The sequence below is a fragment of the Anas platyrhynchos genome, chromosome 15, assembly GCF_047663525.1.
Source record: "Anas platyrhynchos isolate ZD024472 breed Pekin duck chromosome 15, IASCAAS_PekinDuck_T2T, whole genome shotgun sequence".
Taxonomy (NCBI): domain Eukaryota; kingdom Metazoa; phylum Chordata; class Aves; order Anseriformes; family Anatidae; genus Anas; species Anas platyrhynchos.
Window position 1 is genome coordinate 10,009,967 of NC_092601.1, and position 27,244 is coordinate 10,037,210.

At 39.2% G+C, this 27,244-nt stretch overlaps 1 protein-coding gene across 2 annotated transcripts in view; it reads left to right on the plus strand.

Annotated features, from left to right (window-relative positions):
* The first annotated feature begins 7,010 nt into the window (after positions 1-7,010).
* Positions 7,011-27,244, plus strand: part of CPPED1 (calcineurin like phosphoesterase domain containing 1) — a 49,121-nt gene continuing 28,887 nt past the window's right edge. For both annotated transcript variants that reach the window (XM_027469475.3, XM_038186910.2), the window contains exons 1-2: positions 7,011-7,171; positions 17,499-17,717. In XM_027469475.3, the coding sequence (XP_027325276.1) occupies positions 7,108-7,171; positions 17,499-17,717 (283 nt within the window). In that variant the 5' untranslated portion in view covers positions 7,011-7,107. The remainder of the gene's footprint in view (positions 7,172-17,498; positions 17,718-27,244) is intronic.

Sequence of the window (27,244 nt, forward strand, 5' to 3'; positions counted from 1 at the left end):
TTGAATGTCGCATTCTTCTTGTTCAGCCTACCGTTCTATGGAACGCATATCTTCTGTGCATTCTCTACTAAACACCTGCAAAAAGCAAAATGACCTCTAAAGGTTCCATATCATCTGGAAAAGAGGCACTTAAGTTAATTTCATCCTTCTGCCTGCTGTATAGGTGAAGTATCTTTGTTATGATCATCCTTCAGAAATGTATCAATAAGACCAAGGAATATTTCCACCAATAAAAGTTCCCCATTATTTAAAAAAAAATTGAAGTTCAAAGAGCAGGAAAGCCCCTTTTCTATCAGCAATAAGCTCTGCTTTTTTGTACATATACATTGGACTACGTTGTATTTGTAAAAGGGATCTGAAAAGAGTTGGAGAGTTAAATATTTAAAAGAACATCACAATGGGAATACAGAATGTTTGCTGTCATTGGCTTAGTTGTTATAAATAAGTACAGCTGGAAGAAATCTGAAAAAATCATCACAAGTACAGCGAAGGAGGAGAGTAGCTGAAGTGACAGGTTAGTGCAAACCTGGTGGATTACTTTTGCCTGGTAGGGGATGCAATCTTATCATCATTTATTATTAATTTTGCAAGTAAAAGTTTTGTGGTGCGTGTTATGTCTTCACTCATAGATCAGCCTCTCCATGCCTCCACCTGTGTTCAGATTTATCTTTATCTCTTTTTACCTAAGGCCCATAAAACACCTACAGATCTTTAGACCAGGAACCTGAGAGAAATGCAAAATGTAATTTATTGCTGAGATAATACTATTGAAAAATGGATCCTTCTGCTTATTTAATACTATCCTTAATGAAAAATGAAAGGTCCTTGAAATTCTGAGAAGCAAAAGTGCTAGACGCAGCTGAGAGTCCACACTGAAACATAAAAAAATCAAGTACTATTTAATTTTGAAATCATATTTTCTACAAATTAAACTAAGAGGTTTGTAATAGCAATAATTACCTATTCAGCATCCTTCATCAGTCTCTGAACTCATTTTCTTCAGTCATTACTTGAGAGAAAAAAAACCTTAAATGGGTCATTTATGCTTAAATTAATCTGTGGTTTTCCCCACATACCTTCTTTGTTCATCTCCAGCTTTAATTATGGAAAAACATTTTGTTTGATAGAAATCTATGGCAAAATAGGTGCCTACTTCTTAGTCATCCTAAATTCAGTGACTGCTAAATTAGTGACATCAATTGTAAGATCTATTTGACTTGAAAAAACCTGGCACACAACATGAATGAGCAGGAACATGCAGAAGAGCTCTTCAAAGCTTTTAGCGTACAGGAGTCATTCTGCAAGGCAGCAAAGATTCTCTCAGCTGCTGATGCAATCTATTTGTAAGGCTGTATGTTGAGGGGAGGATCTGTGAAGACCAGTCTACAAGAAGGTTTATTTGCTTGTTTGATGTTTAACTTACAGTTGCCACTTGTGCAAAGGAGGACACCTCTGAGGTGCCAAACCTCACTCTGCATTTGGAGAAGCTACAGTTTCACAAAGTAGCATGACAGTGGTTCCACTTTCACAGGTGTTTGTTGTTAGTTTTTTTTGTAATCATTAAGACTTTTTTTTTTTTCTCAAGGTATTCTGATGTTGTTTCTTTATGTCCAGTTTGTTATATACAGTCAGAATGGTGATGCACATGTGCTTCTCAAAAATATACATGATTTAACAAGTGATCTGGAAAGAACCTATGTGCCAAAACTTAGGAGACAAATAAAAATAATAATAATAATAAAATCCCTATTTATGAAAGAGGATGAATTATGTTTATACAGGAAAGGAAGAAAAAGGAACATTTTTTTCTCAGAAACCCAAATTGTTTGCATGTCACCTGTAACATAAAAATGATTTTTTCCTGTTTGAAAAATAATTTTCTGGTTGGAGCAAGGAAACAAAAGGATTGTCCTTGTACTTTTGCAATGCATTTTGAGTTAACCAGTGTAACAGTAAAACAAGAACATCCTTGTTGTAAGCCTAACTGAAAAAACATCTAAATGCTCTGATTGTTTATTGAATTTTAATACTTGAAGGATTGCTGCTTCTTTGCTTTTTTGCCAGAAATAGCAACTGTGGTTAATGATCATCTGGATTTTTATTTTTTTCTAATAAAATGTCATTTATCAGCAAAGAAGGAGAAAGGAATCTGAGAGTCATGCATACAGATGCATAAACTAAATACTGCTTCTTTTGCCAGATTGCTGCTTTTGCTTGTACATTAATGGAAAATCTGTTTGTTTAAAAATAAGGGAAGTCCAACAAGTCCAAATTTTAGATCTAGATGTGAATTACAAGCTCTTATATCTACATTTTATTCTCAGACCAAGTCCAGTAGTACATACCTGAAGCCTGTAGTGCTCAGAAACATATATTGAATTGTATCTTCACATGTATTTATATACATAATTTCCCCCTATTTGTGATGGGACAGGTCTTGGTGATCACCAGGAATTATACACTATATACAATTCAACATGTACAGAGAACATTTAAACGTTTAAACATCAGGAAGTGCTTAGGTAGTTCAGGATGAGGTGGCTGCCAACTATGACCTTTCCACATATTTATAGAGAAGGGTACTTCCCTTACAGCCTTGATTTTGTTACTGAGCTCTAGGCTTCCTGTGCATTTTTTCTGAAACTGCATTTTTAGCAGTTTCAGTGCAAGCTCATGACCCAAAGTTCTATGGCTCTTCAGGAGCAAAAATCTAATGTGTCACAGGTATACACTAGTGCAAAGAATTGCTCTAGTCTGGTCCTCATGTTCACTAGAATGACTGGTCATGACTGGTGACTGCTCATGGCTGCTGAATTTGCTGGCACCACAGGTCTCAATTGCTTAGTGAAAGCTGAAGGTATTTAGTGTATGTGAAAACGAAATCTCAGGATAGGGAAATCCAGAATCAGAGACACCCTGAATAAAGTAGAACTCATGAATATTTGGCAGCACATAAAATGAATGAGACACTTATTACAATCTTACAAAAACTACCTGGATCTAGATAGAACCTGTATCTGTGTCAGAAATGGGAATTCAGTGTGCAAAACAAATTGAGTTAAATAGTGTGTTTAACTCATTACATCAACTTTTATATCTCTCATAGTTACAGTGACTCAAGGAATATATTACAGGTTTCTTGAACAAATGGAGCCTGCCCACACTAAATGAGTCAGATAAAAATCAATTACATTTTGGATTCTTAACTCTGGAAATAATCAATGTCATCATTGTTCCCTCCCTAGAAGCAAAATATTGGTCCTGGACAACCAATCTTTTTAAGTTGGTTTGTGCAAAACATTTTAAGTATTTTTTAATCTAATTTTTTGGACCCTTTGAAAATGGATAAATATTTGGTATTGAGGCCAAATATTAAGAGGGCCTTTTAAAATACCAATAAGCACTGTTTAATGACTCATTTATGTTCATATAGAATGTTAAAAGGGCAGACCTTACGTTTTACCGTATTTTGTAATTTTTCAGGCTCCAACTGGTAAATTTATTTGTATTTCTGTAGTCTGGAGTCTTCTACTCTCAGCAATGTAATGGGAGGTAAAGACAGAATAGGCTAGTATAAGCTACTACTCAAAGCTTTCAGAGTTTAGAAATTTGTATCCATTAGTTGTTTGGGGGAGAAAAATAGGAGGGGTGTCATATGCCAAACGTACTAGATTATAACATCTACTAGGAATGCTGTACTACTGTTACAGCATTTATGTGAGCTGGAAGGAGAAAGAAATAGAAAACAGACTTGATACATTACATTATATGCTTTATTTCTTCAGCCTATGTAAGTCCATATTGTCTCTAAACTCATGCAATGATGTGATACTCTTTATACCATCAGTTTTTATTAATTCCCCTTGCTTTCTCTAACTTATCCCTCAAGGACTGATATATATTAGCAAGCACCGAAAACAGATGTTGATAATTCTTTGTGTGTTGTTTACACCTCCAATTTTCATTGGATTCCCTGTATTCCAGATGGCACGTAGTGATTCTATTAAATGTATAAGATTAAAATGGTTTACTTTCAAATCTGCATATCTGTTTATGCTTTGTAATTTTAATTTCAACATCTAGACCAATCCCATTCTGTCCTTTTGACCTTTTGGATTCTTCCGTTTTTGCAATTTGTTATCTTCTTGTCATTTGCCAAGAATAGAGAAAAGATTCCCTGCTTCAACCATTCCTCATATGATTTGTCATCAGTGATAGTAAATTTCAGAATTAATTACTTGTTTTATTGGTACATTATTTAGGTCTCTCAAAGTACATATAATCATACTTAATTAGTTGTAGTAGGAAATGAAGTAGACTGCAACTGGTTTTGTTTGTTTTTGTTTTGTTTCGTTTTGTTTTTTTTGTGTATTTTTTTGTGTGGGGGGTGGGTTTTGTTGTTGTTTGTTTTTGTTTGGTTTAGTTTGGTTTGGTTGGGTTGGGTTGTTTTTTGTGTTTGTTTGTTTCAGAACTTCCAAGTTAAGAACTATTCGGATTGGCAGTATGATGTAATACGTACTAGAGTAATTAGGAGATTTGGACTCCTCAGACCTGCCCTATTATAATCAGTTGTTACAAAGCTAAACCTCATATAAACATTTCCTTTTCACTGCTTCCATTTATCATTTTTGATCTATCTTATATTCAATATACTGTATGCTTTTACAGAATGGTATATTTTCCTGTGTATGTTCACAGTAACTTTTTAAAATTATTAAAACTGTACTCAATTTATACTCTATAAAAAAGACCAGATACACGGTACTTTAAATTATTTATTCAGTGCCATTATATTCAGAGCACTTCATATAACAAATAAAGTCTTCTGACAAAATTCTGCTGCTTTATCTAGGTCTCATCTGGAGTAAGTCCATAAAAAACTATAATTAAAAAAACATAGATATGTAGTAACTTTAAATGACTTAGTCATAGTAAAATGAATATAGCACTTGGTCTATGATCCTGGCTTCAAAAATGTGCTCTCCAAATTTGGCACAGTGAAGGAGGCAGGAGAGAGCAGAAATTCCCCACCTGCACATATATTCGCCATCCTCAGGTCTCACGTTTATATGCAAATGTTCCTTTATTTCCGCAGATGAAAACAGTTCTGCACTCAGGCTGAAAAATCATAAGAAAATGTGTTTAAATTTCAAAATGGAAATTTCTCATGGCATCCTCATTACAGTAGACAATACTCATGCAGATGTAATACCAGTGGATTCCATTTGAAGAGGAGGCAGTGTAGACACCCTGCATACTTACCATACTCATCACCTAGAAAGAGCTAAGCATCCTGAAGCTCATCCATGACCCATCCTGCAAAGAGATTGAATACAGTACTGACAACAGAATTGTAGAAGAGAGCCCCCCTACACAGACATAAAGAAAAAAAAAATAAAGCTGTGAAATTACAGAGATTTAGATAAACCTAGATCTTGGAGTCCATGTGGCTGTAACCATCCACTTCTTCACCAGGTCTGATTCACTCTTTCGGGTGTGCATACCTTGATTTAAGAAAAATGGATATCTTTCACATCCAGGTTAAGAAAAAGGTAGCTCTGTGTGCTGATCAAAAGCCTGTCCTTGTGCTGCAAAACTACGGTAGGCTGTCTTGCCAAAATAGTTATGTTCTCTCTACACTTTTTTTTGGCATGATCTTGATGGTATTTCACTTGCAAAATTCATCCTGAGTTTAGCTGAAGTCATGCAGTTTGGAGGATTGTATTCTGCTGTGTGACTGTATGGTCCTATTAAGCAGATAAGTTGAAAATTGGAAAGAAATAGAAAAGGTCAAAAATCTCTTTGGATCATTCAACCAATTGCTCTTATTAGCCGGAGCTGTTCCAGCATTATACTGCGATCACCTACAACTATGATGGTGTTAGGATATTTACATAGGCTACACCTGAGAGTGACAAATGCACTTTAGTATTTACTTGCTTAATGTACCAAATGCTGCCTCATGAAGAGGGGAATTGACATAAATGACTTAATAAAAAGACTTCCTCTGGAGCTTTGCATTTAACGATCATCAAGTAGTTTACAAGCAGGAATGAAACAGGCATCAAAACGGTCTTCATTCAGAGATAATAATATCCCCATTTTACAGATGGAAAAATAATCCAGCCATAGGAATGTGTTTTAGGCAATGATAGCAGCCTTAACCAGTGCTTCACTGCAGGTTTTAGGATGGATGAAGAGGCACTCAGAGCCCTGCATGTCGTGGGGTGAAGAAGAATGGTGCTGTGGCTGTACTGTCATGGAAATCACCACTGTGAGGACTCATCTACAGTGCTGGGTTGAAAAGGGACTCCAGTCTGGAAAACATTAAGAGAACTTTGCCTCACAAGGATTACCCTTGTACTCTTATGGCCTGACCATACAGCGGAAACTACGTGGGCCATGGTAACTCGTGCGATGGGGAGCAGGCACTGTGCCTCTGCTGTTTTTGTGTAACCATTGGTGGTGATGTTGGTCTCTTCTCCGGTGAGAAGTGATAGGACAGTGCCCTCATTGAGGCCAGTGATAGGCAATGGCCTCAAGTTGTGCTGGGGAGGTTTAGATTGGCTGTCTGAAAGAATTTCTTGACAGAGAGGGTGGTTGGGTATTGGAACGGGTGCCCAGGGAGGCCCCGTCTCCGTCCCCAGAGGTGTGTGGACATGGCACTGAGGGACATGGGGTAGGAGCAGACTTGTAGTGTTCAGTGGTGGTTGGACCTGACGATCTTAAGGCTCTTTACCAACCTAAACGATTCATTGTGCAACTTTGCGAGTAAAATTGAAGCAAAGGCAGTGCAAGCTGGAAAACATCCCTTCACGGTGCAGAGGAAGACTGCCAGCTCTTTCAGATGACGTTGGCTCTCCTCACTTTACACCTCAGGAAACACTTGAAGAAAATCCTGCAGCGTGTTACCGACTTTCGCTCCTCCGGGTGCGTCCATGCGGGCTCCGTGCTGCTTCACCTTAGCTCCCCCCTCCCAGGGCCGCCCCCCGCAGCCGCCCCCCTCAGGCGGGCCGGCCTCCCCCGCGCCCAGGCGCCTCCCCGGCGGAGGCGGTGCCGCCCCCTCGGCGGCCCGGGGCCCGGCGGCTGGCGGCGGCTGCTCACGGCATGGCGGCCACGGGGGACGCGTTCCGGAGGGCCCAGGGCAGGGCCCTGTCCGCCTTCCGCCACGGTACGCCGAACCTCGGCGCGGGCCGGCGGGCTCCGGCGGGCGGGAGGTAGGGAAGGGCGGGACGGGCACGGGCAGCCCGCACCGGGCCGGGGTCCCCGCGGTTGTAGCAGGGAGCGGGGCCGGGCCGGGGCCTTCCCTGGGCCTGGGCCTTTCCCCCCGCCGGAGCCTAGCTCTGGGGCCGGCAAGGTGCGGCTGTGAAACGAGTGTTAATTTTAAAACGCGCCTCAGCGCCGCTCAGGCTGAGCTCCGCAACTTGTGCGGCTGTTGCTTGGTGCCGGCGCCGTGCTGCCGGGGGCCTGCAGCCGTGTGGGTGACTCGGCTCGTGCCACCTGCCCGGGCAGGGGCCCTGCAGGTGGCCTGCGGAGCCCAGCAGGGCCCTGGCTGCCTTAGGGTGCCGCAGCCCCTCGCAAGGCGGAGGGCAGCAGCGGCTCCTTCCCTGTTGCTTCCACCTGAGACCCCCTCACCTGGGCAGCGACCACACTCACCTTCTCCCAAGTGAAGGAAGTTTGATGCTTAGGCTGCTTCTGGGCTACACCAGCACCGAGCGTCCTCTGGTAAAAGTCTCCAAGGATGGAGAGCCTGCACTTTTCCTAGGTCTTTCAGGCACCTGGCGAGCTTTAGCAGTCACTTTCTGTTGCCACACACAGAAGGTATTCTCTTGCCGTGTACCTGTTTATAAATTACAAGTTGCATTGGTTTGGCGATGTGGGCAGGGCTGTTCAGTCCCAGCGATTCGGCCGTATTTTCTTGGGTATCATTTGGAAATATTTGGCTTTGCTTGTTGCCAAATAAAGAAAAATCACCAACTCTGAGCATGTGAAGTATATGTATACAGTCATTCTGGCAACCTATTAATTGCAGATGGTCTGGTTGATTTGGCACAGAATGCCAAGCATTTGCTGAGGGGACAGATGGCAGACAAGCCATCTAGTTACATCAACTGTATAGGGAAATTGTAATAAGAGGAGTGTTCAAGGCAGTGTAAAAATTTCTTGGAAAAGTTGTATCAAGTGTTTCTTGAAGATTGCCCTAAACATGGACAAAAATGTGATTTGGTTACCAATTTTCCAGGTTTGTTTCATTCTTCCAAAGTGTCCTTGTTTGGTGTTCCCAAATAAGTATTAATTAAGGCTTTTCTCAATGACTGCTGCCTTTTAATGTTGTTCAGGATGTGTAGCCCAGCTACCATCTCTAAGTACAATGTTTCTATATTAATGTTTTACTTAGCTCTCTTCCAAGAGTATAAAGTTCAATGCAGTGTTTTAATGACTGAATGATTGGGAAAAAGAAAAAAAAAATGGACTCAAGGGCTAACAAAACTGAGGCAAAGTTTCTTGCAGTTTAAAATGTAAATCAATTGTCTTTGTTTTTTTTCCTCTGGCTTTAGAGTTCGGTCATACTATAGACTTAATTCCTTTTGTCAAGCAGGTAGCTACACAAAATATTTACCAGTACTGTTATGGTTTGGCACAATTAATTCCCTTTTTTATTACTAGCCTTTCTGTAAAATCATGCTTCCATACCTTACCCCTAATAGTCATTGTTCAGTCTGCTTTCACATGATGTGGAAATGTGCTGATCTGCTCTTGCTATGTGAGTTATGTGAACCAGATACTCAAAGTGGGGTGTCTAAAATATCCATGTAACTGATGGAGCGTAGTAGCAAACACAATAAATTCCCGACTTTATTGGACAGAGACCTCTGTTTTGGCTTTTTTTAATACGTTATCTTGTCTTTCTTACCCATGCTTCAGATGTCCACTACTTTTGTTAGTGTTTTAGTGACTACACACAGGACTGTATGTTTAGGTAAGTTCTGTCATCTTCCCCACCACCTCTCCCAAAAACTAATGCTATAGCATGCCAAGCAAAGAATTTCTGGGAAAGTATATAGAGCACTTTTTTCAAGTAACTATACAAGCAACAGTACCATCAGCTGTTGTCAGGTTGATTTATTTTTTCCTCAAGTGGAGGGAATAGTCCTCTGTATTTCTTGCAGGGTGTCTGGTATGTGTGAGAGTAGGGAGACTGCGTGGTGCAGGAGGGAGCATCCTTAGTGCCCTGGGTGCTTTCAGTGGCTAAATTCTCAGATAGATCATGCAGAGATGAGCTAGGATAAGATCTGGTGAGAAAAATGAAGTCACCACAAATATAAAACTAAAAAAATAAGTAATATCAAATTATTCCAAAAAAAAAAAAAAAAAAGAATAATCCTAAATCCACAGCCTAACTATGTGTTTGAGAGTCATCTCTGGACCTGACTTCTCCTAGTTCTGTCTGATGACAGAGTTGTGTATTCATGTGCTCAGTCCTGCAAGTGATGGATTCTACCTCTGTCATGTTGCTGTCACTCAACTTTCACAGACTAAGTTTATTCAGCTGCTCATATTTTTTATTTTGTCCTGTTCTTTATTCCTTTCCTAACTATGCTGTTTAGCCGTTATTAACTGCTGAGCTAACACCTTTGTGGTATTTGCTAGAGCTTTGATTGTTTCTATGAAGTTTGTGTTTGGTTGGTTTTCCTGTGTGCTCTACAGTGCACTTCTCTGCACTGAAGTTCATCAGCTTTCTTCAACAGTGACTCTGAGTAATGAAGTCTTTCCTCAGTTCTTCACAACCAGGCCTTGCTTGCATTTTGCCAAGTAGCTTGGTGCTAGGAAACCTCACTTCCTCGCTATTCAGTTGCTCCTACAGATGGTTTTGAATATATTGAACAGTAGAGGTGCCAGTAGAGATTCACTTGGGAGTTATGCATCTTGACCACTTCCTTTTTTCTGACCCATTTTTTATGTCTGAGAACATTCACTGATGGCAGCTGGGCTCCTGTAAGTGCCTTGGGTAAGGAGCTGTGTCAGACACCTGTAGGAGATTCAGGTAGACACTATCAGGTGAATTTCCCTTATCCACCTAAAAGCTGACTTTCTGAAGAATCAGTAAGTGTAGTAAACGTTTGTGTTACAGTTTCTATTAGCTTTGCTGATCAGTAGGCACCAGACTGCTCGGTGCTCTGTTAAGTGTAGAAGTGATACTGGCCATCTTCCTGCTGCTTTCTTAAAACTGCTTTTGTACAGAGAAGTAACACTGCATGGGTTGGATGGTTCTGTTTTTTTTTTTTATTATTATTTATTTTTATTTTATTTTCCTACAGTTACTTTCAAATTCTGTGGGTGCCACCTAATCCAAGTGGTTTGTTGGTATTCATGTCTATTTGTTGAATCATTTGATGATATTTGAGCCAGGTGTGATGCCCTGTCTGTGAGGAAGGGTTCTGACCTCAGATCTTCACAGGTTCTTCCACAGTGAACAAGGATATGAAAATTTACATTGTCTTTCTGTTCCACATTTATCTTTGGGTGCATCTTGCATGTCTGGAGCATCTGTTAGTCATAGTGAATGTCTGCAGGTTACCTGCTGGTATTGCCTCTAAAAAGGGCTTTATTAGATTTTGGATTTATGCTCTTTCTAGCTGTTCTTCATTCTTTTAAATTGATTCTTGGGCTACCAGAGTATAAACCTGGAAACCTATAAAAGTTAACCTTTCAGTATATAAAATCTTTCCTGATTTCCTTATTTCGGATGCTTCGGCTTTAAGAGTGCTTTCTTGTTCTTAGCACCCTCCTTATGGCTGTTATGTTGTTCAGTCAGGCTGGATTCTTTCAGGCTTTTCTCAAGTCCTTCTCAGTGAGTGCTGTGCATATGGTCTGAGCCTCTGGGATAGTGTCTTTGAATAGTTTCCATGCTGTCCTCAAGGATTTTTGCTCTTTTTAAAAGCTTCATAATTACATATAATTCCCCTTCCTTTGAAATTAAATACAACTGCAGTTGATTTCTTATTTTTTCTTTCTTTCACATGAATGTTGGATCTTTGCACATTATGATTACCATTCTAGAACTCAACAGCAATATTTTTGATCAGGGTTTTACACTGATCAGAACAACTCAAGAACTGCTTCCCAGCTAGCATATTCCATTCCCAGTACTGCCTCCAAGTTTCATAGAATTAGGCAATTTTTTTCACGTGGGCTTTGAGCAACTTTCAGTGACTTCACCTTGTCATTATGCAAGCCACCCCCCTTCACACCTACAGTCATGGGCTGTAGAAGTTTCTCTATTTTCTGCAATGGGTTTACATGCTAAATTTGGGAGTGGGCATAAAGGCATGACTAGCGTTTAGCATTTCATAGCCCTCCATACAAATAAACTGTATTGGAGGGGTTATTTCCTACCTTGATATTTTATCTTAGTTTATTTTATCTTAGTTTTTAGACAGTTTATCTTTAAAAAATAGTAGCATTGATTAAATTATTTGAGAAACTATTCTGTCAGTATTTCTTACTGACAGCTCTGTAGTTTAAGCTTACGGTATATCATTTCTACAGCAATTACTCCTTTAGGGAGTTTTGTTTTCTCCCCTAAAATGTATTTTGATAGCCATTTTGAAGATTTTTCTTTTTGTTGATACATAAAATCAAGTCTCCCTTAATAGGTTACATTGGTCATTCAGCAGAACCCCCTGTCATGTCTTTGGTAGTCTCTAAGGTACACCTGGAAAACACAGCTGAAAGGAATGAATGCTTCATTAGATTAAAATATTCGGTGTTTGAACATACAGAAAGTAATGCCAGTATCGTTTGAAACCATAATTACTGATAATGTTTTAATAGCAAACAAAGAATTATTAAAGATTTAGTACATGTACTTTATTGGTTTTTAAGCTGCTTCAGGGGTAAAAACAGCTGTTTCCAGGAATTAAAACAAATTGACTTAAAGGTAAACTGAAATTTTTGCCTTGTGTATTGTTTGTGATGCACAAATACTGCATTAATTAAAAAAAAAAAATGCTTCTTTAGAAAACCAATGTTATGCTTCTTGTCCAATCTTATGTCCCTGATTTTTTTGTACGTATTTTATAGGCAGAAAGCTAAAAGCAGGGAAGCGTGTACATTCTGCTGCTATTTCATATTTAAAAGCAGACAGAAAAGGGACTTGAGACATCTTTATCTTTCAAAAAAAATGCTTTAGAAGTTATTAAATGTTTTTGTTTTGCTTTTTGTCTTTGGTTAGCAATCTGAGTCTAAACATGGAAAAAATCCACATTTCAGTTGTTACAGTGATCTTTCAGAGAAGAGAAGTCCCCTGGCAAACCCAGCATCAAAATATGGGTACTTCTCATACTTACTTTTGCCCATGTTGTACTGAGCAAGTGTGTCCACGTCCTTTCTCCTGATATCTCAGCATCCACTGAGAGACTGCAGCCAGGAGTAGCTTCTCGTAACTGCTTTGTTTCAGTGAAATGCTGTAGAGTGTAGAGATAAAACCAAAGCAACCTCCAATCCAGAGCTTGTTCTGTTGATGGTCCCACCAGTGAAATGCTGGAAGTGCCACCAATGCTACAGGGCTGTTGCAGGCCTGCATGCAGTGCTCTAGTGGTCTCCTCAGCCTTCGTAGTCTGAGGAGAAATTAGAATAAAAAACGAAGAAATAAAGGCACGTGACAATAATTGCTGTTGTTCCCTAGAAATGGTGAGGTTTGACTTAAATCCCACCTAGGTCACTGAAATCTTCTTGTGTGTGATCACTGCACCACCCAGGTTTTCTCCTGCGTATGCTGCCAACTGCTCTGGCCCTTCACAGAATTAATCCTTAGATATAATTAGAAGCTGGCACCATTTTTCAGCCCGTGCTACTTAAAATACATTGCATTGATCTTCTCTCTGTACTTTGGCGTGCATGGGAGCAGAGTAAGAGTGGGAAGTTACCAAAACTGAGGCATAGCAACATGTTCGGAAGTTGGACTTCTCCTGTGGCGATCGGCTGTACGGCTCTTAAGGAGGCCTGCGAACAAAACAGATTTGGAATAGGAGCCTTGTGGGCGCTGTTGGAGCAGCTCTGCAGACCTTATTTGCCCTTCAGAAATGGAAGCCCTACATACATCACTTGTCTGAGAAATCTGCTGACTTCTGTCTGGCATTTGTGTTTTTTGATTGCTGTGGTAATTTCAAAAAGTCATAAATGACCTCTGTGCCAGTAGTGATAAAGAACCAGTTTTCAGGTGTTCTCAGCTCTGTTCAGTTTCGTGATGCAAGGGAAAAGGCAAAAAAAAAAAATATTTACTAATTGAGTCTGTCTTTTAATGCTTTACTTTTGTCTAATGCAACTATGTAGCTTATTTAAAGGCTTGAAAAATGGACTCCCTGTGGATTTGAAAATTGAACCTCCTAGCCAGAAGGATGCCTTTGATGTCATTCACATAAAAGCCATTGCTTGCTGCATTTGAAGGGAAGATAGCAACTGCACATGCTCTTTAATTGGAACCTTACGGAGAAACATCAAGGACCTGGATCATGACTGGATGATCACTGCAAAAACAGCTGTTTGTTACTAACCTTCTGCCAGACTTCCGCATTCCCCTGGCATACCAACAGGGTGGTTTGTCTGAGCACTCTTGTGATCCACTGCATAGCCCAACAAACAGGTCCAAGTGGCCTTCTGGGGTGCCTCTCTTACCACTTGAGCAGCTGAGGGTCATTTGCATGGCTTATGTACACCTGCTCTGCTGGAGGTGCAAACGAGCCTGGTGAGGGAGAAGCAGGGCATGAAGATTTGCTAGTAACAGTCTGAACACAGATTGAAGTCTATCAATAAATTATGTAATTGGAGGGCAGAAGACTACTGGATCCAGCCATGGTAGTGGAAGATGCTTTTGTATTCTGTTCCTAAATGCCATGTATTCTGTTCCTCTTACCATGTTGGTCTGTTGTAAGAGCACTTGTGCAGGAGTGCTACTGGGGTTTTAAGCCAAATCAGCCAAGTTGCACCAGTAGCAACAACTTAGTTTAACCGGACTGATGTTTTGCCTTGCACTGATGCAGAGAAACCTGTGTGAACTGCTGTGCAAGCTGCAGTGAGGGCAGTTAAGAGTTATTTCCTGGAGGAGATAGTTCCAGCTGGGGCTTAAGGCTTGGTGCACATGCAAATCTACACCAGTGCTGTTGTACCAGTACAACTCTAAAAGCAGAATATTTCAATCGTAGTACTTGATAGTAACTGGAACATAGTGCTTTATAGTAACTGAAACATGTTCCTGATAAACAAAAACCTAAAGTGGGTGTCCCTGTATTCTTTTGTTTGCACACATTCTTCAGAGTTTTTTATGTGGGGATGAAAGTCAGTAACTACTAAACTAAATTGATAGTGCCACATGATAACTGATAAGCTAATGCAACCTGGTTTAAATACTGCTAGGATTTTTTTAAAGTTAGGTTTCTAGCAATCAAATAGCAAGAAGGTAAAGTTTATTCAACCTCACTGATATTTTGTAACTATTTATTAAATTGTCAAATACCAAAAAAAGAACTTTCAACTAAATTCAACTAAGACCAGTTAATTAAACTAACATTTTAAGTAGATGTTATTTGTGTAGACTAGATTCCTGTATCTTTCCTGTTGTCCCAGCTTCATTTTCTAAATTTGATTCCTTTTTGTCTTTTTTTCTTTCCCACAGGCAACTGTGGCGTATATTACCTCTGCATCAATTTCAGTTTTTCTCTTTTCACCCCCTATCTCTTTCCTTTTCTCCCCACTCTTCTTCACCTCCACCTCTGCATCTTCTGCTTCTCCTTTCTTCTGCCACTTCTTGGTTCTGTCTGTGTGCTGAACTTCTCTTTACAAATTCATCTTATCAGTCTCTCTCTCCCTCTGCCTCACATGACCGTCACCCACCCACTCAAACCAGAGCATCTGTGCACAGGCTTGGAAACATTCAGGTACCTAAAACCTAGAGAGCTATTGTATTGGCACAGATGTAAGGCAGGGGAAAAGAATGCCGTGAAATGAGAATAGCCCCTGCTCTGGCCTTGCAGCCAGTTTAGCTCCAGCTCTGCAGCCTCCCCAGCAGCACGCTGTCCGCTTGCCAGGCTTCCCTCTGCCCAGGCAGTGTACGTGAACCTCCTCGGTACGTGGGACCAGGTCCAAACCTGCTGCCTTGCATGATGCAGCTGTACAGCCGCCCTCGCCACCGCTCTCCACCGCACAGCTTGAGCAGGGGAAGCATGGTGCGTCCACCAGTGAAACCCAGTCCTTTACTGATTAGATTAGCTTTTCTAAGCGGTGTCCTGTGAAGATAGATAGATGTCTCTTTGTTGGCTTAGGTAGCTATTGTAGAACTGGCTTCAGGTTAATCAGTGCAAAATAAGTCGATTTTGCTCAGCATCCATGATCAGTGCTGGCTCCCAAGTTACTGGAAAAGGGACAGGTGTTAAGGATCCCACCACATTGCTCAAAGACTAAAGCTTTTTTCCTGAGCATCAGTTTAGTGAGTGTGAGGTTGTAGCACTCCTCCATAACAAGCTCCCATTTCAGACTTTCTCTTTTCAGCCTTCCTTTGTATAGGTCATAAAGAATTTCTGATGCAAGCCTCCATAACTCATTTCTTTATAACTTTCTACTTAGAAAAACTATGAGGTGATTTCTCTGCCCAAACAATGCCTTTGATACAGCACGTAAGCTGATTTTTATGGCAGTCGTATTTTTCATTTTCCATGCAAGACACACAATAAAAACCTAAATTACTTCGTGTCATTCAGCTGGTTCCATAAGGCTTCTATTGAAAACTCGTGGATAGATGGATCATTTCACTTCTCTGAATAAGTTATGTAATTGGAAGAGTTCATTTCATTTCAGAATTAAAAGCTAATAAATGGCTCAGAGTTCTATCTATAAAATATGATTATTATTTAGAACAAGGCAATGCTAGCATGAATTAACAAACAATGTTAATGGATAAGTAATTTTGTTTAGAAATTAAATGTTACGTTAACCAAAATGTAGAAGTTTGCATTTGGCAAAATGATCTGATGCCATAGCAACAGATGACAATTACAAGCAGCTTTGGGGACTTGCCCACATTCCTTTTTAGCCACCCCAGTCTTTCTATATCCATGGTGCAGATGAATTATAATCCCTGCTTTCCAACCTTCCTTGAAAAAAACATACCCCTCTTCTTAGAAAGTAAGAAGGTCCAGTACTAGGCCGCTTGAAAGAAAACAAGAAGTGAATCCATGTGGTAGACATGCTACTTGCTTATATGCTGCTAGTGAGGGATAAATCTAGAACTGCTTCAAACTATACATTAGATCAGGCAAACACAATTTGGGAACGTACTTATCTATTGTATTTTAATTTGAAATAATATGCTGTATCATTTTTTACATTCAACTATAGATTGATATAGTCACAGACTTTCTGATGGTTGAAATGCTGAAAAAAAAAAAAAAAAAAAAAACAATAAAACTAAGTGTTTTAAACAAAATAGGAGTTAGACGTGTTCATAACAAGCATAAAAGTGAGAAAGCCAGACCCAGCTGCCCAAACTGAAATTTTTGGGTCACGAATGTCTTTAGACAGATAGAGAAACCCCAATGTACTTGTGTTTGTGCTTTAATTCAGAATTGAGATATAAGTCTAGGGACACGATACCAATTTTTGTTTTAAATCAGAATCAAGCTATAGCTTTAGTTTCTCACTGTGACATTTCTTTTTCATAACGTGCTTACAGGCAGTTTTATGTATCATAGTTCTTTTGTGCTAGTCGGTATTGGAGTATCAAAGAAACAAGTATACAAGAAAATTGTAGCAGTACAAATTCAGTAGTATAATCCATCTGCACTCACTCTACCAATGGAAATTTGTTGTTTTGTTTTGAGTTCCCACCTTTTTATCATGGTTCTTGGAAGCTATTGTGGCAGCTTCAAATTAGGTTTTCCATTGCTGCTGCTAATTCTGATGTTGCTGGGATTTGTGTTTGCTGACCTTGGTTCTGTTTGGTGGCATTAGCCCTAACTCCAGAGAATGTATTGCAAATAGTATTTAACTCAATAATAATTTAAGGACAAGTTTAATGGAGCCATAAAATGTGGAATGTGTTGTGTATGTTTTAACTTGTTAATTAAAGGAGCAATAAAAGAATCTACTGAAATGTAATGTTACACACTTGTGCTCTGTTGTACTCTTGCAATTTCCAGCACTATTTGCAAAATTTTTCACATACTTTTCCTCTAATCAGTCTGCAATTACCATGTGGTATAATTAGATTAATGTACTTTCATTTATTGCAGCTATGACTTACAGGAAAATTTTGCAATTCTGCCTTTATATTTGTCCTATATGAATGCCTTTATATTTGTCCTATATGAATGACTACAGAGTTCTATACTTTCATGAAAGTGGACTCAAATAAGTGAAGAGCAAGCAATTTAATGAGGCATAGAACTTTTCATTCTCTTTATAAGTTTCTCTAGTACTTCACTTTTTTTTCCCTGTATTTTTAGATGATGAGTATGAATGGAAGGGACCTTTCTACTTCATCCAAGGAGCAGATCCTCAGTTTGGACTGATAAAATCTTGGGCAGTTGGAGACACTAACAACGGAGATGATGAATGGAAAGAAGAAATCAAGTTAACAGAGCAAGCAGTGCAGGCTGTTAACAAACTAAACCCTAAACCCAAGTTCTTTGTGCTGTGCGGAGACCTTATCCATGGAATGCCAGGTAAGGCAATTAAAAGTATAACAACTCCATTTTCTTTATGTTTCAGATTGGCAACAAGGCTAATTCCCTTGACTCCACAATATTCTTTCATAGGATTTGGTATGCTACTGTTTTGGTGTTTGGAAAAAATAGAATGCTTTTAGATGATTCTTGAGATGTATCGAGCATTTAAGTTCTTAAAATGCTAGAAGTCAGTTGTAGCAATTCAAGTTGTAGCATTCTGTCCTGTTGCTGTAGAAAGCAGTGATCAGTGTCTGTGTGTGTATGACCATAGGAAGAACAAGAGAGTGTCTAGAAAGGTGTGTTATAAAATTAGGCAGTCATAACTTTAAAACGGACTCATAAAATTGTCCATTTTAAGATAAATACTCTTACTGGAAGTGAATAAAAAAAGTCATCTTACCAGTTGGCAAGTGGTCTCAAAAGCAGATCTAAACAAAGAGTCTTTGATTTCTTAGCCCTGATAACAAACAGAGCTGCAGACAGCCTTAGCAGTGCAGCTGACAGCACAACAATCCAACAGGAGAGCTTGCAAATTAAGTACTGCACACTTTCCTCTACCTGAGGTGGTGCTTCTTGGCCCTTGTATGCCTACCAAGGTTTGAGTGCATTAGATAACTTTCACTAATTCATTCAGTGTCTCGCAAAGTGGATTTTAAAACCTTAGCTTCTTGACAAGACAAATTGAATGACATTATTATTTATAAGCTACAAACTGTCTTTTGACCGGAATACAATTTTAGTGATAGAGCAAAAAAGTATAAAAAGGAGATTTAAGCTTGCTAGGTTCTATTGCATAAAACCTCAGCAGCTTGATCATAATATGAAGTCAGCTGTTACACTGTTTTATTGATTTATCTTTTTCCATTAATTTTGGGAGCATACAGGTTTAGCCCAGAATTATAAGCTAATCTCTTCCTAAGAAGCATCTAACCTTCCCATAGCAGAGGTTTAATAAGTATTTTGATTAGGACACAATTTATGGAAGAGTTCCACTTGTGTTGCTTTCAGTATCGCTTGGAAGGGGAAGAAAGAAATTCAGAATAAACAATAGATGTTCCTGTCACAATCAGAATTGATGCATCCTGTCAAGAAGGGTATTTCACACACAGATTTAAAGAATCAAGAAACCTAGTCTAATTCCAGTTTACCTTGATATTTCTAAACGTCTCATAAAACAATGCAGAGTTCTGTCTGATACCTTTGTCTACCTTTATCTATTTTGATTTTATCAACATTATTGTAAGGCCTATTCTGTTAATAGAGAGTGAGTGCTAATTATAGACAGCCAGCAGTCTTCTGATTTCTGCTAGGTGCTGGATGGCTGGATAAAACAAATGAGTGTTGTGTGCTGCAAGTTTGTTTTCTCTTAGAAATGGATCTTTTGTTATCCCTTCTACCAGTGTGTGTCTTGGACTTCTATAATATTTTAAATAGAAACCTGTCGGAGTGCAGCAAAACATCATCCATTCATTTTACTAGCAAACATGTAAAAGAAATCAAATACGTTGTACGGCTGAGATCACTTGTGTTGTATGATGTATGTGCCATGCATTGTATAAATATTTGAAGCTGCCTAGTGCAATTTCCAAGAAATTGCAAGAAAGAGCAGTTTTTAACTTGCTTGAGCTCCTATAATTTATTTAATTCACCTAATAAGTTCTTGTTGATTTAAATTATATTCTTTAATACTTAATAAGCCTGTGTTACCACGTCATTAAGGAAATAGTAGGAAATATACTGCTAAAAGGAATTTTAGTCCTCAGCTGAAACAATTTACTGTCTCATTTCATTGCTTCTTTTGTATTAATACAAATGACTTTCTGTGTAGTGAGTTGGTAAACATATAAATACGACTTTACAGCCAGCCATTTGTCTTTCTGTCCAAACTGATGAGAGCCTGAGATAGAAGCGAATCATTCTTCTCTGCAGAGATACCTGGGGATTAGCACACTGTGATCAGTTGCCCCAAAGGGCAGAGAGATGTGTGATACAGCAGGGGGGATAGAAACGCTGAGTCAGAAAAAAATATTTCATAGAAGGTAAATCAGAATCTGTGTCTTTTAAAGGAATTTGAAACAAACTGTATGGATGTCTATTTCGGAAGTGAAATAATAGGCTTTTCAAAGGATTTTGTCCTACCTTTTTCTCTCAGTCTCTGGAATAGAAACTCATTCAAATCACAAAAAAAAAAAGGTTAAATAAAAACTCTAAGAAAATAGATTTTAAAGAGAGACAACCCACAATTTTAACAGTGTTTTATCAAGATACATATTAACAGTTTCTTTGGTGGGGCTTGTTAATAGCTGCTACTGTATGAGACATTGCAAGACACCAGCATTAAGAAGCCAAGTTGTTGGCTTTATAAGAACTTATTTGCTGCATATTCTTTATCAAATGGAAATCCCCTGATGTTAAAAATGAAACCTTTTCAGGTTCCTTGCGGTGATAGTTTCTGGAAAACTTGGAAATACTGCAGTCACTTTTTCTGTTTTTCTGCCACATTTCATGTTAAGCTCTGGGGGGTCAAGGTGACTCACAAAGGAATGAGCTCCTAAATTTCTTCTCTTCGATGGCACATGTTTGAAACTCTAGTATATTTCTGCACCAGTTCTAGCTCAGTTTTAAAACAAAAACAATGATATAGAACCATTATATTCCATTACCAAATGGCACAAGTCTCTTTCCACTAATTCTCATACAAATGCTGTGTTTGAGATTTCATACCTTACAAATATATCATCTCTTTTAACAATTCTAACTTAAAACCACAAACAAATAAAAAAGTAAGTCAGCAACTGATTAAACTTCAAGAAAATTTCAGAAAGAGTTCAATTTTAAAATTATAATAAGAATATTGATTTTTTTCAACACTTTCAGCATTTGTTATTAAAAAAATCAAAATGTTAAGTCTTTCTGCAGCAGTACATTAATGAGTAAGAGAAAACAGGGAATCTAAGATTTGTTATAACCAATAGCTTTTCAGGTATACCATGAATGCATAATTGTTTGCATGCAAGACCAGAATGGAAGACCAATACTTGCATTTCTTTTCCTTGAGGAATTTAAACATTCTGACTGCATGTTTGTAGTGGTATGGTACTGCAGCCATTTCATGCTTCTCCACAGAGCAGTCTCTCAAAAAATAATTGCTGTGCTAATTCCCTTATCATGTTAGTTCAATAGAAGGAAGGATTACAAAATCTTTTTTTCAGTAGGAGAAATTAAAAATTATATAAGGCAAGACTTTGATTTAATTTTAACAGTTGTGAATTTGGCTTATCTTATTTAATATCTCAAATTACCTTGTAAATCACTTGTGTATATCAGCTATATTAAAACTATATTAAAATCAGGGTTAATGAAAGTGTATCATAGTTACTGTTGCAGCATGGTTACAATCAGCTGAGGTTCAGCTTATTTTATGATCCACTGGCTGATGTCTATCAGGTTCTTTGGATAACATTACTTTATAATCAGTGCCTGACAATAAAAAAAAAAAAAAGGACAAGAAAAAACACAAACATTCCTCTCTTAATGTGTTTTATCATGAAGAGCTCAATTTAAGGCTTGTCATGACTGTTTTAAAGCACACACTCTAGCTATTTAGCTGAAGCAAGGTTGAAGCCTTTTGCAGAGGAACTCCAAGAAATCTCAGAATTCCAGCAGCTCGAAGTGATGAGCAGAATCCTGATCAGCTGGGAAGCAATCAGGCACCACACTTGGAATCCATTACAGATGTCATTAGAGCAATGAAGTAATCAGCACCAGTATCTTGGTATTTAGCTGCTGATTAAAAGTAGTTTGTACTCTGAATATTATTTTCAAAAGTTTTTCTTGATTACATAATCAAGAATAGGATATCTATTCCTGGTAACGCTAATATTGTGGTACATAATCAAGAATTTTAAGCAATACCTTATAGTGCAACTTTGTTACTAAAAACGGTTTCTGTAAACTTGATACTTACACCTAGACACATCATGATAATGAAAGACTTGCTTCTAAAAACATTTGTGTGCCTTAAATTAATATACCATAACTTACTACAGCAAAAATAGTAATCTGCAAAATATTATTGATTGGGTAATGTGTTTATTTCACTGCTTTTCTGTAGCACTCTGGCAACATGTCTTATGACAGCTTCCCATGTCCTTCCATCAGCCAATACCCTTTGAGCCTCACATTGCAGCAGTGTTCTCCACCCACCTAGACTGCAACATCCTAACTCCACAGCCTTTGGAAAAAAAAAGTGCCTTGCAGTGACATCAGCCAACTCTCCGCATTCTGGGATGCTTCCCATCAAGTCCAACAGATTTGCTTGGGTTGAAGTTTTTCAAGAGATACACGATTGAATCCTCTTGCAGTACAGATAGTTCCTTTGCTTCTTTAAGTCTAGGCCCAATGGCTTGGGAGAACATTTTAGTGAGGACTGAGAAAAAAAGGGCATTGAGCAGCTATCACAAATAACTGCCTCACTCAGCAGTGGTTCTACATTTTCTTTGTTATTTTATTGCTAAAGTAGCAGCAGAAACTCTGGTTGCCCACCATGTCCCTTGCTAGTTTCAACTCTTGTGGAGCTTTCGTTTTCCCAACATGAGCCCTGCATGCCCAGGCAGTATGTCTGTGTTCTTCCTTTCAAGGTTATCTTTGCTTCAGTCTCCTTTTTATGTCCTTTTTACATCAACGCTCAAAGAGTTCCCCATTTAGCCAAGTCATTCTCCTGACAATCTACTTTTTTTTTTTTTCTCCTCAGTATAAGGATGGGCAATTCTTGTTAGGAGGAGGTTTCTTTGAAGACCTGTCAACTCTCTCAAACTCTTGCCTTTCAGAGCTACCTCCCACAGGATCCCATCTACCAATTCCCCAAATAACACAAAGTCTTCTCTCCTGAAGCTCCAGATCTGCTGTCTGCCTGCTTTACTCCCCTTAGGATTATGAACTCCACTCTGATGGCTGCTGCAACCAAGGCTGCCAGGGATTAACACACTCCCTAGCACCTCCTGTGTTTGTGGGCAGCTGGGCCGGAAGAGCGGGCCCTGGTTGGCCCACGGCTTTGCATCTGTGTTAAGAGGTTGTCCAGGCTCCCTCCTGGATTGCTGTCAGCAGGTATCAGGGAGGTTCGTCTCCCTTGAGAGTCAGGGTCTGTGATCTGGAGATTTCATCAAGTTGCTTATAGAAGACTTAATCTGTTTATTCACCCCTATTGTCTCTAGCAAAATCCCACTCTTACGGGCTGACCTCTCCTCTGATCCTGAACCACAGGCTCAACAAACACAGTGTCTGGTCATGAATACCCCCCTCCTTACATGGAGGGCAACCCTCTCCCACCTTATTTCTTGCCCTTCTTCCCTGTTTCATTTAATATGCAGCATTGCGCTTTCTTTAGCATCCCATACCTTTAGTCTGGAGCAGTGCTCAGGAACCAGCTTCTGCATTTTAACATCTTTCGTTACAGCAGCAGAAAATTCAGCTGTTTGCAAGGTCACCCCACTGCAGCCATGAGAAACGCTCACTTGTGAAGCCGAGAATGACAGCTCTTTTTATGTGGCTGAATTCCCTTGGAGGAATTTATTTAAACTGCGTTTTTGTAATGATACTACTGCTATTAGTGGCATGATAGACATCAGTTCTATGCAGAAAAGACTTTTATGTGATGTAGCTTTAGACCAGGTGTTTAATTATTTTTCATTAATTGCTCTGCTTACAAGGGTGAAAGAACAAGTAAGACAGCAAGTCTCCTGCGAACTTTACTTAGCTCTGAGTGTAGTAAAACATATCTGTTTAGAGACTAAAGGAAATGAGACTTGTCGAATAATGTGTACAATCAAAAAAAAGATAAAACTTAAGCTTGATCTGTTAGCAGTGTTACAATGGATCAGTGAGCAAGAGATGTTTATGCTTGCAGTTTTAGATTAATTTGTATGTATATATTAATTAGAAGAAATCAAAATTACTGGAATTGAGTATTATGACACTCAAAGTACATTGTGAATACCTGTACTAATTCCTTCAAGTGAAGGTGTAATCTCTAATAGACATTTTTCCTGCCCAGGTCTCTACGTGGTTAACAATCCACCACAAGCCTTTTCAGTCAAGTAAGCCCAAGCAGTAAGATGTTTCATTTTTTTTCCTCTACCTTTGTTTTATATTAGTAAATTATTTTTAATTAAAGACTTTCGAACTGTTCTTTCTGACACGTTTCTGAAACAAATCTGGTTCTGGTGGAGCAACCTTCAGCTTTTGCTAAGGTGAGTGGACACAGCATTTGGCAGGAACAGCCATGCATGTTGTGTTGTGCTTCAGAATTCCTTCATTTTGCTGAGAGGTGGGAAGGAGGAAGACTTGCATCTGCTATTACAAAGGTCTTTTCTCTGAAGAATACATCTATTCAATTTTTTATATCCCTCTGCAAAAAAAAAAAAAAATCAATCTAGACAGCTGTGTAAATGATGGCAGGAGACTAAGCCATTGTATTTGAAATAGACTGAATTCCAATACAAGAATTCTGTTGTCTCTGTTCTTCTGACATGCCTAGTAAATTAATTATGATGGCACTTCTTCCTTTTTAATTAATCTGCCTATATTTCCATTTCTCTCACTAGTTTCAGAAGCAATTGTCCATCTTTCTTTCTAGTTTGATCACGTCAAGATAAGCAGTTTTGCCTGTGTATGCTTTCTTACTCATTCCCAGTGTCTGGTGTTGTGAGGCTCTTTTGCACAGATTTTTATTCATTATAAAGCAGACAAAATATTTAGCGGTGTTACTTGTTTCAGATGCTTTTAGTCATCTTTTTTTTTTTAATTTACCTATCTTAGCTCTCTTGAATTACCTGTATTGCATCCCCACAACGCACCCCCACCCTACGCAGGGCAGGGTGTGGGGAGGAAGGGAAGGTACAAGGAGCTGGTTTTCTGTTTGCTGAGGTTAGAGCTGCCTCATGCCATTTTGCACATCAACAGTGGCTCTGAAATTGGTACACCTGGTTCCTGGGGAGATGTTGCACAGGAAGGAAAGCACTTCATTTAATCCTTATATCTACCTGGGAGCTTTTTTCATTACAGTGGCTCTTCCTCCTTCCCTAGAGTTTAGGGAATACGTGTGGTCTTTCAAAGATACCCGGTATTACTGCACGTGGTGGCAGTACTGTAGTGAAGGTGTCAGTGAGGAAGGACAGGAGCTTTGTAGGTTATATAATTGCAATACAAATTTTATAGCCAGACTAAAGATAAAGTCTCATGAATTTCTTTTATTCTACTATTAAATATATTTCCTTAACGTCAGACAGATTTACCATATGCATTTAATTGTTGTCTGCCTAATAGAGTAAACATTGTCCTTGTTGTGCCTATATATATATTTGCATGTATTCTTCCATTTACATATACGTGGATATGCATTTCAAATCCTTAACAAAGCAGGTATTACAAATGTGATAAGCTGGAGTAAAAATGGCACAAACTGATACTTTTTTCAGATGCAAACTAGTTACCCCTTAATGAACAGAAGGGGGTTGGGGAGAATTAAACAGAAGCTTTCACATTTGAACAAAGCTGCTCTGGTCTGCATGGTGCAGGAAGAGGAAACACAGGGTTGTTACCAAACATGACATGGCACGGAAAGGTACGCGAGGAGATGTCTCGTATCAACAGTTTGACTGCTACTCAGCAAAGCAACTGTATAATACTTAAAAATGTCTACACAGCTAAAACTGGGTAGACCCAGTTTCTGAACTTTTGTACGAGTTAGGTTTTTGTGTAATCCACCAATGCCAACCAAAGCCTGAATTGCCAGATAATTCTCTGTGATAGGATTAGAGCACAGAGTTGGTCAGCATTTGGTACCGTAAAGCATGATGAAGTGTAGGCTTTTATATAAGTTTCTTTTGTAAATGGAACAAGTTAAATCATCTGATTAATTGTTTTAATCAGCTGTACAGAGCTGCAGTCATTCAATAATATTTTCTCATTGCTCCTTGGTTTCTTTGCTGTCTGTGTCTCCTCTCTTTAGAGCCGCAGTTAGATTTGTAAGGTCTTCCAGGATTGTGTCTGCTACATACTTTCGTTTTTCTTCTTCTTTTTCTGCGTGGTCTGATGTTTATTTGGGGCTGCAAGCACCAAAAAAAAAATAAAAAAAAATAAAAAAGTGCTAGAGGAACTTCCAGGGAGAAAACAGAAGCACACCTATGGAACTCGATGGGGTAGGGCTGCTAAATGAGATCAGCTAAATGAGATCAAATTTTAGGGTATGAATGTCTAAATTCTACTTGAGGCAGCTACATTTTTTTCCATATCTTGCTGTAAAATTTAAATGGGCTAAAAAGAATAGCAGTGTAGCAACAACTGCTGTTTAACCCACCAGCAATTCATGGACTGAGGCAACACAGAAGGTTAGTCTTAAATTTGTAATAGAACTTCAGGCACTGTCAGAAGGAAGGAACAACTGGTCTTGATGGAGGAAGAGATTTGTGATGTGCACTGATCATCTGCAGAGGGATGGGACCTTTAGGAACAGCTTTCTGTAGCCAGGTACAGGCGGATGATGGCCAGGATCGATGTGAAACCCATATTCCTTTGGGAATGCCATTTCATATTTCCCTGTTACCTCCCTTTTTTTTTTTTTTTTAAGGAGGATATTAATTACCCTAGGCAATTACAGACTGGCTGCATACAGGTGGGTGTAGTTGCCATTGCTACACACAGGCCACCAGCCTTGTGCTAGTGTGCTTTATGCTGGCTTCATGAGACCACAATCCTGGCCTACCAGGCTCGTTACCAGCTCGTTGGGGGAACTGGCTGTGTACTGGTGTACCTGGCTCCCCACTCTCTGCCTGCTGCTTCCAGGGTCCCAAACACTTCTAGGACCATCTCAACAGCTAACTAGTGCCCTCCCACTGCATACAGTGCTGTGAGCATGTGTGCGTGTTTATTCCCCTCAAATTCTGCACGTTTTTGCTCCTCTGTCACTCTAACTCCCCAATAAAGCCTTAGTGCTTAGCAACTCAATTTGGCTAATTACAATTTTGGGCAGCGCTATGTGCTTTATGTGAAAAGCAAGTAAAACTGCCAGCTACATGTGTCCTTAAAATTATGTACTCCATTCTGTAATCCTGTCTTCCATACAAACAGTGTTTTTTTCCATATAATAATAGAGGCAATGATATGCACTAAGTTTTCCAAGAGCAGGTGCCAAATGTTAGGATTCTGAGTTCAAATTTAGGCAGCAATTAAGGGACATGATTTTCAAATCAGCATTTCTCCATTTGACTTCTGCTTGACAATTTGATGATCAGGACACAAGACGAGCTGGGCGTACTGGCTTTTATACAATCAGTACCTCTTATAAGCTCTGACACGTACGCTGGAGAGAGTGAAGTTATTTACGTTCAGAATAGACAGCTTCAGAGCTGAGGAGCATCAGAGCTGATGGCTCTGTTGTCCAGACAGCGGTATGGCTTCATTTCTGGTTATAATCACTGTAACGTTTTAAGGCATTCCCCCCTCCTGAGAGAATTGCTAACTTGAGC